Here is an 11,518-nt window from a genome sequence, read left to right on the forward strand (position 1 = left end):
ATAGTAGATATTTTTGGCTTTGTGGATCATATCTTCTGCAGCTACTTAGCTCTACAGTTGTAGTGCACAGGCGGCCATAGAAAATATGTAAATGAATTAATGTGGCTATGTTCCAATAAAACTTTAGTCACAAACACAGGTGATGGGCTGGATTTGGCCCTTGGGCCAGTTGCCAACCCCTAGTGTAGGTGGTCTGTTTTGGTAGTTTCTTTGAGAAATGATGTGTTCTGCTTTTAAGTACTGATGCTTATAGATGCCAGCTTTGGGTTCGAAATGGAAACCTTTGAGTTTCTCAATGTCGGTCAAGTACATGGCTTTCCTAAAATTATGGGAGTTCTCACTCAACTCGACTCCTTCAAGCACAATAGGCAACTGAAGAAGACAAAGAAGCAGTTAAAACACAGGTTCTGGACAGAAGTTTACCTGGTAGGAAGAGAAATAGTTGTTAGATACTAACAGTATAATCCTTTAAAAACAGACTAAAGAGGCCAGGCACAGTGGCTCATGTCTGTAATCCTAGCACTTTGGGAAGCAGAGGCGAGCGGATCGCTTGAGGCCAGGAGTTTCGAGCTCAGGGCAATATGGGCAAACCCCGTCTCTACTAAAAATGCAAAAATTAGTTGGGTGTGGTGGCGGTGCATGTAATCCCAGCTACTCTGGAGGCTGAGATGTGAGAATTACCTGAACCTGCGAGGCAGAGGGTGTAGGGAGCTGAGATTGTGCCACTGCACTCCAGCCTGGGTGACAGAGTGAGACTCCGTCTCAAAAAACAAACAAAAAAAACTGAAGAGACATTACTTAATGTCTCTCTAGGATTTGCCTCCTGAATTCCCTTTGTGTATGTGTTCACAGTCCCTGACCTCCTGAATTCCCTTTGTGTATGTATTCCCAGTCTCTGGAAGGTTTCCCTCAAGAGAGTGGTTATTCTGGGCCTCTTGGTATATCTCATTTGTCTCTGTACCTGCTGCACCAGGCAGTGTCTGGCTGTTTTGGGGTCGGGACTTAATAGAGTACATCAGAAGTTTCTCCCAGGTACAGGACCAGGCACTGCCCCTTCCTTTCCATACTGCTCTGGTCCATCAGCCACAGAACCGTTTCTGTGCTCAGAGGCCTCACCTCCCTCTCCTCACCATACTCAGATGGATGCCCCTGCTCGGCTGCAGAGCAGTCCGCCTCTGTGGGGTTCTAATAAGTCCTGAAGGAATCCAGCAAGGCTCTGGAAGCCTCAGGACAGTGGCTTTGCTGGAAATCTCCCTTCTTAGGATTGCTTCTTGTTTGGAGCTTTTATTTTGTTGCAGTATTGACGAGAATTTAATTGAAATTTAATTTTTAATATACCTTTAATGTTTAGGTTGCCAAACTGTTCTACCTCTCTGGAATGGTGCATGGAGAATATCAAAACCAAGAAATCCACAATCTGGGCTGTTATATTACAGTTATGAAGTATAGGCTTCTCACATGGCAAACTTCTCATCCTTATATCCTGGCAGACAGGTAAAGAGTGATTGTAAACTTTTTCTTCCTGGGCCATATATTTCAAAGCTAAAAAGGCTAGACAAAGAACAGTGATAGGATTTATTTTGTGCCTATTTGAATAGTGGGGGTAGAAGTGTAGTTGATAATGTCTACTTATATCATTGCTCAAAGATGCTGTGCCTTTGGGAGTAAATAAATTATGAGATGTTTAGGAAAGTGGGAGGACTTGGGAGCATTTAAGGCTACAGGATGTGGCCCCATCCTATGTTCAGCCTCAGTTTTCAGTGATGCTGCCTTCATGCCCGGATGCTTGAGTCCTTTGTGTGTGCCTTCAGTTTCCTTCCTTTGTGCTCTTCTTTGTCCTGTGGTTTTCTTAGCCTGGACTACCCTTTTTCCACCTGCCAGAATCCAAGCCACAGTAAAAATCCCAGAGCACAGGCTCACCCTCTTCCAGAAACGGATTTTCTGAATATGTTCTTCACTCTTCCCTGACCCCAGGTGGACGTCATCTCCCTGTCTGGTGTCTTACGGAATGAATGTCACTTTCAGCCTAGAGACACAGTTGTGTGCCTGCCCCTTTTCCTCTGCTGGATAGTGAATGGTGCTTCCTTATTTCTGTATTTTCTAGTTTTCTAGACGACGTGCTTAGTGGACAAGAGTGTGATGAGTCATTGACACAGGAAAGGAGGTATAGGAACTTTGGCATTCATTTCTGCTGTATGATTGAGTTTCTTTTTCTTTTTTTACATTTTATTATTATACTTTAGGTTTTAGGGTGCATGTGCACAATGTGCAGGTTTGTTACATATGTATCCATGTGCCATGTTGGTTTGCTGCACCCATTAACTCGTCATTTAGCATTAGGTATATCTCCTAATGCTGTCCCTCCCCCCTCCCCCCACCCCACAACAGTCCCCGGAGTGTGATGTTCCCCTTCCTGTGTCCATAAGTTCTCATTGTTCAATTCCTACCTATGAGTGAGAACATGTGGTGTTTGGTTTTTTGTCCTTGTGATGGTTTACTGAGAATGATGTTCTTTCCCTAGAAAGGACATGAACTCATCATTTTTTATGGCTGCATAGTATTCCATGGTGTATATGTGCCACATTTTCTTAATCCAGTCTATCGTTGTTGGACATTTGAGTTGGTTCCAAGTCTTTGCTATTGTGAATAGTGCCACAATAAACATACGTGTGCATGTGTCTTTATAGCAGCATGATTTATAGTCCTTTGGGTATATACCCAGTAATGGGATGGCTGGGTCAAATGGTATTTCTAGTTCTAGATCCCTGAGGAATCGCCACACTGACTTCCACAATGGTTGAACTAGTTTACAGTCCCACCAACAGTGTAAAAGTGTTCCTATTTCTCCACATCCTCTCCAGCACCTGTTGTTTCCTGACTTTTTAATGATGGCCATTCTAACTGGTGTGAGATGGTATCTCATTGTGGTTTTGATTTGCATTTCTCTGATGGCTGGTGATGATGAGCATTTTTTCATGTGTTTTTTGGCTGCATAAATGTCTTCTTTTGAGAAGTGTCTGTTCATGTCCTTCACCCACTTTTTGATGGGGTTGTTTTTTTCTTGTAAATTTGTTTGAGTTCATTGTAGATTCTGGATATTAGCCCTTTGTCAGATGAGTATGTTGCAAAAATTTTCTCCCATTCTGTAGGTTGCCTGTTCACTCTGATGGTAGTTTCTTTTGCTGTGCAGAAGCTCTTTAGTTTAATTAGATCCGAGTTTATTTTTCTAGGATGGAAGATTTGACAAACCCAGAGGATATCCGAACAAAATGTGACTGGTAGGTGTCACTTTATGGTTATTTAAGAGGAGTACACTTGAAAAATAAAAGCCAAATTCACATGCCAGGTATTCTCTTGTTGTAGAACATACTAGAATTACACATAGGATTTTTGGGATGGCTTCATTTCTCAGGAAAACTGAAAAATGACCAAACAAGGGAAGATGGCCTTGCTGGAGGTTTTAAAAGTAAGCCTGTAAAGGTGTTACTGAATCCCCTCTTCTCTGACCTTTTGTCTTGTAGCTAGAGGAGCACTGTTCCAGTGTGGCACAATGCCCTTCTTTAGGGTCATAGTTTAAGCCCTTGGACTGTGCATCGTTTTTTTTGTTGTTGTTGTTGTTATTGGTGACTGACCCCATGAGTCATGCTCTTTACAAAGCATGCATTTGGATGTTTCTTTCTTTTTTTTATTATTATACTTTAAGTTCTAGGGTACATGTGCACAATGTGCAGGTTTGTTACATATGTCTACATGTGCCGTGTTGGTGTGCTGCACCCGTCAACTCAACATTTACATTAAGTATATCTCCCAGTGATATCCGTCCCCCCCCACCCCACCCCACGACAGGCACTGGCATTTGATGTTCCTGACCCTGTGTCCAAGTGTTCTCATTGTTCAATTCCCACCTATGAGTGAGAACATGTGGTGTTTGGTTTTTTGTCCTTGCAATAGTTTGCTCAGAATGGTGGTTTCCAGCTTCATCCATGTCTCTACAAAGGACATGAACTCATGCTTTTTAATGGCTGTATAGTATTCCATGGGGTATATGTGCCACATTTTCTTAATCCAGTCTATCATTGATGGACATTTGGGTTGGTTCCAAGTCTTTGCTATTGCGAATAGTGCCGCAGTAAACATACATGTGCATGTATCTTTACAGCAGCATGATTTATAATCCTTTGGGTATATACCCAGTAATGGGATGGCTGGGTCAAATGGAATTTCTAGTTCTGGATCTTTGAGGAATCGCCACACTGTCTTCCACAATGGTTGAACTAGTCTGGACTGTGGATCGTTTTTAACCCTAGGTCAACAGTAGATACTTACTGACTTCTTGTCAGCTGAAGCTGGCTTTTTGGGTCCTGTCTTCCAGGGGTAGGAGATTTCGTCGTGAATGACGTCAGTTTCCTCCAAGAACCTTGTGCTCTTCCTGAACGACAAAAGAAGCGCTGTTTAAATAAGAAGGAGCAGCTGGCTTATGTCCCTCTTTCTGGAGTTGGGGGTGTGCTGTATGACAAAGTCTATTTTGACCTTGGTGGAGCCACGGTTTTCAGGCATCGGTGAGGCGGGAGCCATTGCTGTGAACTCTCATTATTCTTTCTAAATCTATTTTTTCATCACAAAAAGTAGTGTACTCAGCTTTTATTTATTGAAGATTTCTCTCTTGTACTTATAATAAAGGCCCAAATGCATATTGTAAATATGTAGAATAGAAAGAATACCTTGTTTTCATTGTACCAAGCAGAAGAGTGCTGTCCTCCATGCCTCCTTGATCCGTGGCCCCAGCACGGCCGCTGCTGCCTGTGTGGTGCCTGCACGGCCCATCTCTGTTTGTACACAATCAGTGTATTTTCCAGCTCTCGTTGGTCTTTTTCTCATTCACAATGGTCTCCTCATTCTGTATTTTAAAGTAGATTTCAAATGTTTATTTCATAGTTCTGAAGTGGAATTTTATTGGGTTAAAATCAGGGTTATTTTAAAATGTTAGAAAAACTAGCATTGTTGTAGCCCTGGAACTGAGGTTTTTCTAGTTAGGTGTTCAGGTTATCAGGTTATATGCTCCCTGAACTTTGGAAAAGTTTCATGGAGATGCAGATCCATTTCAAGCTTTGTTTGAAGGATTTTCTTCTCTGCTTCTTTCTTTTTTTTTCTTTTTTTGAGATGGAGTCTCACTCTGTTGCCCAGGTGGGAGTGCAGTGGCACCATCTCGGCTCACTGCAAGTTCCGCCTCCTAGGTTCATGCCATTCTGCCTCAGCCTCCCGAGTAGCTGAGACTACAGGTGCCCGCCACCATGCCCGGCTAATTTTTTTGTATTTTTAGTAGAGACGGGGTTACAATGTGTTAACCAGTATGGTCTCGAACTCCTGATCTCGTGATCCGCCCACCTTGGCCTCCCAAAGTGCTGGGATTACAGTTGTGAGCCACTGTGCCCAATCTTTTATCTGCTTTTTGAGGCATTAAAAAGGTTCTCAGGAAATGTGTCTAAGTTAATTTTGAGAAACCGAGTGAAACCAGTGTCTCTCCAGGATCTTTGTGCTTTCCTCACATGCCCTTTCTTGACGGTCTTGAGAGGACGAGGTGGGGCCCACCCATGAGCTGGTCCAGAGTCTCATCTCTACCTACTCCACCATTGATGCCAAGATGGCTTCAAGTCGAGTGACACTGTTTTCTGGTTCCAAGCCACTTGGGTCAGAGGATACAGTTAATCAAGGGTAAGTCTGCTTTTTTTCTATTTTTAATTAAAATATGTATTACAGAAGATCATATCACCTGTAATTCTGCCATCATAACACATTTTGGTGGGATTCATTTGATGTTGTTTTGTTTTTCTTTGTGTGTGCATGTGTCTCTGAGGGCTCTTCTCTTACCTGACATTACGAGAGAGTCTTTTCTAGAAATAAAATACAGGATGCATTTTTCAAGAGACCCCAAATATTCCTCAAATACCATACCATCTTCCATAGGTTGCTTTTTGTTTTTTCAGAGACCTGAGGCCACTTGGCCTTCTTTTGGTGGCCAAAACACTAGAGCAGAGTCAGGGAGTTTGTGGCTGTCCAGAAGCCACATGCCTTGTCTCTGAAAGTTTCATTTAGATTGTGTTGTATCATCTCCCATGGGTAGGTTTCCACTGATGTGTGGCTTATGTGAATTATTTTTCAGCCTGGGTTGGGAATTTGTATACCTTTATACATGGTGGATGTTTGCAAAACATTGGTTTTGTTGTATTAGTTTATGACTCCTAGTAAAATATATCTGAAAATTTTGAGATAATCTAGTATGTAATTTGTTACAACGTGCATAAACTACCACAGTGCCTGACATAATGAGTGTTATTAGCTATTTTCATTTTTGCATATCCTTCTAGTCATCCTTATCTACAAGAATACTCTCTTCTAATATAGTTACAGGTAAAATACATAATTTTATTTCTATATTCTCAGCATTTCCTTTTTCTTTATTATTATTATTATTAATTATTATTATATTTTAAGTTCTAGGGTACATGTGTACAACGTGCAGGTTTGTTACATATGTATACATGTGCCATGTTGCTGTGCTGCACCCATCACCTTTGTCATTTAGCATTAGGTATATCTCCTAATGCTATCCCTCCCCCCTCCCCCCACCCCACAACAGTCCCTGGTGTATGATGTTCCCCTTCCTGTGTCCATGTGTTCTCATTGTTCAGTTCCCACCTATGAGTGAGAACATGCGGTGTTTGGTTTTTTGTCCTTGCGATAGTTTGCTGAGAATGATGGTTTCCAGCTTCATCTATGTCCCTACAAAGGACATGAATTCATCCTTTTTTATTGCTGCATAGTATTCCATGGTGTATATGTGCCACATTTTCTTAATCCAGTGTATCATTGTTGAACATTTGGGTTGGTTCCAAGTCTTTGCTATTGTGAATAGTGCCACAATAAACATATGTGTGCATGTGTCTTTATAGCAGCATGATTTATAATCCTTTGGGTATATACCCAGTAATGGGATGGCTGGGTCAGATGGTATTTCTAGTTCTAGATCCCTGAGGAATCGCCACACTGACTTCCACAATGGTTGAACTAGTTTACAGTCCCACCAACAGTGTAAAAGTGTTCCTGTTTCTCCACATCCTCTCCAGCACCTGTTGTTTCCTGACTTTTTAATGATTGCCATTCTAACTGATGTGAGATGGTATCTCATTGTGGTTTTGATTTGCATTTCTCTGATGGCCAGTGATGATGAGCATTTTTTCATGTGTTTTTTGGCTGCATAAATGTCTTCTTTTGAGAAGTGTCTGTTCATATCCTTCGCCCACTTTTCGATGGGGTTGTTTGTTTTTTTCTTGTAAATTTGTTTGAGTTCATTGTAGATTCTGGATATTAGCCCTTTGTCAGATGAGTAGGTTGCACGAATTTTCTCCCATTCTGTAGGTTGCTTGTTCACGCTGATGGTGGTTTCTTTTGCTATGCAGAAGCTCTTTAGTTTAACTAGATCCCATTTGTCAATTTTGGCTTTTGTTGCCATTGCTTTTGGTGTTTTAGACATGAAGTCCTTGCCCATGCCTATGTCCTGAATGGTATTGCCTAGGTTTTCTTCTAGGGTTTTTATAGTTTTAGGTCTAACATGTAAGTCTTTAATCCATCTTGAATTAATTTTTGTATAAGGTGTAAGGAAGGGATCCAGTTTCAGCTTTCTACATATGGCTAGCCAGCTTTCCCAGCACCATTTATTAAATTGGGAATCCTTTCCCCATTGCTTGTTTTTGTCAGGTTTGTCAAAGATCAGATAGTTGTAGATATGTGGCATTATTTCTGAGGGCTCTGTTCTGTTCCATTGGTCTATATCTCTGTTTTGGTACCAGTACCATGCTGTTTTGGTTACTGTAGCCTTGTAGTATAGTTTGAAGTCAGGTAGTGTGATGCTTCCAGCTTTGTTCTTTTGGCTTAGGATGGACTTGGCAATGCGGGCTCTTTTTTGGTTCCATATGAACTTTAAAGTAGTTTTTTCCAATTCTGTGAAGAAAGTCATTGGTAGCTTGATGGGGATGGCATTGGATCTATAAATTACCTTGGTCAATATGGCCATTTTCATGATATTGATTCTTCCTATCCATGAGCATGGAATGTTCTTCCATTTGTTTGTATCCTCTTTTATTTCATTGAGCAGTGGTTTGTAGTTGTCCTTGAAGAGGTCCTTCACATCCCTTGTAAGTTGGATTCCTAGGTATTTTATTCTCTTTGAAGCAATTGTGAATGGGAGTTCACTCATGATTTGGCTCTCTGTTTGTCTGTTATTGGTGTATAAGAATGCTTGTGATTTTTGCACATTGATTTTGTATCCTGAGACTTTGCTGAAGTTGCTTATCAGCTTAAGGAGATTTTGGGCTGAGACAATGGGGTTTTCTAGATATACAATCATGTCATCTGAAAACAGGGACAATTTGACTTCCTCTTTTCCTAATTGAATGCCCTTTATTTCCTTCTCCTGCCTGATTGCCCTGGCCAGAACTTCCAACACTATGTTGAATAGGAGTGGTGAGAGAGGGCATTCCTGTCTTGTGCCAGTTTTCAAAGGGAAAACTTGTGCTTCCAGTTTTTGTCCATTCAGAATGATATTGGCTGTGGATTTGTCATAGATAGCTCTTATTATTTTGAGATACATCCTATCAATACCTAATTTATTGAGAGTTTTTAGCATGAAGCGTTGTTGAATTTTGTCAAAGGCCTTTTCTGCATCTATTGAGATAATCCTGTTGTTTTTGTCTTTGGTTCTGTTTATATGCTGGATTACGTTTATTGATTTTTGTATGTTGAACCAGCCTTGCATCCCAGGGATGAAGCCCACTTGATCATGGTGGATAAGCTTTTTGATGTGTTGCTGGATTCGGTGTGCCAGTATTTTATTGAGGATTTTTGCATCAATGTTCATCAAGGATATTGGTCTAAAATTCTCTTTTTTTGTTGTGTTTCTGCCAGGCTTTGGTATCAGGATGATGCTGGCCTCATAAAACGAGTTAGGGAGGATTCCCTCTTTTTCTATTGATTGGAATAGTTTCGGAAGAAATGGTACCAGCTCCTCCTTGTACCTCTGGTAGAATTTGGCTGTGAATCCATCTGGTCCTGGACTTTTTTTGGTTGGTAAGCTATTAATTATTGCCTCAATTTCAGAGCCTGTTATTGGTCTTTTCAGAGATTCAACTTCTTCCTGGTTTAGTCTTGGGAGAGTGTATGTGTCGAGAAATTTATCCATTTCTTCTAGATTTTCTAGTTTATTTGCATAGAGGTGTTTGTAGTATTCTCTGATAGTAGTTTGTATTTCTGTGGGATCGGTGGTGATATCCCCTTTATCATTTTTTATTGCTTCTATTTGATTCTTCTCTCTTTTCTTCTTTATTAGTCTTGCTAGCAGTCTATCAATTTTGTTGATCTTTTCAAAAAACCAGCTTCTGGATTCATTGATTTTTCGAAGGGTTTTTTGTGTCTCTATTTCCTTCAGTTCTGCTCTGATTTTAGTTATTTCTTGCCTTCTGCTAGCTTTTGATTGTGTTTGCTCTTGCTTCTCTAGTTCTTTTAATTGTGATGTTAGTGTCAATTTTAGATCTTTCCTGCTTTCTCTTGTGGGCATTCAGTGCTATAAATTTCCCTCTACACACTGCTTTGAATGTGTCCCAGAGATTCTGGTATGTTGTGTCTTTGTTCTCATTGGTTTCAAAGAACATCTTTATTTCTGCCTTCATTTCGTTATGTACCCAGTAGTCATTCAGGGGCAGGTTGTTCAGTTTCCATGTAGTTGAACGGTTTTGAGTGAGTTTCTTAATCCTGAGTTCTAGTTTGATTGCACTGTGGTCTGAGAGACAGTTTGTTATAATTTCTGTTCTTTTACATTTGCTGAGGAGTGCTTTACTTCCAACTATGTGGTCAATTTTGGAATAGGTGTGGTGTGGTGCTGAAAAGAATGTATATTCTGTTGATTTGAGGTGGAGAGTTTTGTAGATGTCTATTAGGTCCACTTGGTGCAGAGCTGAGTTCAATTCCTGGATATCCTTGTTAACTTTCTGTCTCGTTGATCTGTCTAATGTTGACAGTGGGGTGTTAAAAGTCTCCCATTATTATTGTGTTGGAGTCTAAGTCTCTTTGCAGGTCAATAAGGACTTGCTTTATGAATCTGGGTGCTCCTGTATTGGGTGCATATATATTTAGGATAGTTAGTTCTTCTTGTTGAATTAATCCCTTTACTGTTATGTAATGGCCTTCTTTGTCTCTTTTGATCTTTGTTGGTTTAAAGTCTGTTTTATCCAAGACTAGGATTGCAACCCCTGCCTTTTTTTGTTTTCCATTTGCTTGGTAGATCTTCCTCCATCCTTTTATTTTGAGCCTATGTGTGTCTCTGCATGTGAGATGGGTTTCCTGAATACAGCACACTGATGGGTCCTGACTCTTTATCCAATTTGCCAGTCTGTGTCTTTTAATTGGAGCATTTAGCCCATTTACATTTAAGGTTAGTATTTATGTGTGAATTTGATCCTGTCATTATGATGTTAGCTGGTTATTTTGCTCGTTAGTTGATGCAGTTTCTTCGTAGCCTTGATGGTCTTTACAATTTGGCATGTTTTTGCAGTGGCTGGTACCGGTTGTTCCTTTCCATGTTTAGTGCTTCCTTCAGGAGCTCTTTTAGGGCAGGCCTGGTGGTGACAAAATCTCTCAGCATTTGCTTGTCTGTAAAGTATTTTATTTCTCCTTCACTTATGAAGCTTAGTTTGGCTGGATATGAAATTCTGGGTTGAAAATTCTTTTCTTTAAGAATGTTGACTATTGGCCCCCACTCTCTTATGGCTTGTAGAGTTTCTGCCGAGAGATCAGCTGTTAGTCTGGTGGGCTTCCCTTTCTGGGTAACCCAACCTTTCTCTCTGGCTGCCCTTAACATTTTTTCCTTCATTTCAGCTTTGGTGAATCTGACAATTATGTGTCTTGGAGTTGCTCTTCTCGAGGAGTATCTTTGTGGCGTTCTCTGTATTTCCTGAATTTGAATGTTGGCCTGCCTTGCTAGGTTGGGGAAGTTCTCCTGGATAATATCCTGCAGAGTGTTTTCCAACTTGGTTCCATTCTCCCTGTCACTTTCAGGTACACCAATTAGACATATATTTGGTCTTTTCACATAGTCCCATATTTCTTGGAGGCTTTGTTCGTTTCTTTTTATTCTTTTTTCTCTAAACTTCTCTTCATGCTTCATTTCATTCATTTTACCTTCCATCGCCGATACCCTTTCTTCCAGTTGATCGCATCGGTTACTGAGGCTTGTGCATTCGTCACGTAGTTCTTGTGCCGTGGTCTTCAGCTCCATCAGCTCCTTTAAGGACTTCTCTGCATTGGTTATTCTAGTTATCCATTCATCTAATTTTTTTTCAAAGTTTTTAACTTCTTTGCCATTGGTTCGAACTTCCTACTTTTGCTTGGAGTAGTTTGATCTTCTAAAGCCTTCCTCTCTCAACTCGTCAAAGTCATTCTCTGTCCAGCTTTGTTCCGTTGCTGGTGA

The 11,518-nt window shown here is 40.7% G+C and overlaps 1 protein-coding gene across 2 annotated transcripts; it reads left to right on the forward strand.

The window, feature by feature from the left end:
- The first annotated feature begins 240 nt into the window (after positions 1-240).
- LOC116464522 (ribosome biogenesis protein BMS1 homolog) lies at positions 241-5,398 on the forward strand. Of its 2 annotated transcripts, XM_058435103.1 has the most exons (4): positions 241-426; positions 1,352-1,494; positions 3,231-3,278; positions 4,373-5,398. In XM_058435103.1, exons 1-4 carry the CDS (start codon positions 244-246, stop codon positions 4,395-4,397), a joined length of 399 nt encoding a protein of 132 aa, XP_058291086.1. In that variant the 5' UTR covers positions 241-243; the 3' UTR covers positions 4,398-5,398. The 2 variants fall into 2 exon arrangements, with proteins under 2 accessions (XP_058291086.1, XP_058291087.1); XM_058435104.1 differs by lacking the exon at positions 3,231-3,278.
- The last annotated feature ends 6,120 nt before the right edge of the window (positions 5,399-11,518 follow it).

This window comes from Hylobates moloch, unplaced genomic scaffold (assembly GCF_009828535.3).
Source record: "Hylobates moloch isolate HMO894 unplaced genomic scaffold, HMol_V3 SCAFFOLD_879, whole genome shotgun sequence".
NCBI lineage: Eukaryota > Metazoa > Chordata > Mammalia > Primates > Hylobatidae > Hylobates > Hylobates moloch.

What these genes read in the sequence shown, in the direction of transcription:
- LOC116464522 (XM_058435103.1), top strand. Translation starts at nt 244, where the DNA reads ATGCTTATAGATGCCAGCTTTGGGTTCGAAATGGAAACCTTTGAGTTT. An exon ending in TCTGGACAGAAGTTTACCTG is followed by an intron (nt 427 to 1,351) that starts GTAGGAAGAGAA and finishes TTTAATGTTTAG; the next exon opens with GTTGCCAAACTGTTCTACCT. An exon ending in CCTTATATCCTGGCAGACAG is followed by an intron (nt 1,495 to 3,230) that starts GTAAAGAGTGAT and finishes TTATTTTTCTAG; the next exon opens with GATGGAAGATTTGACAAACC.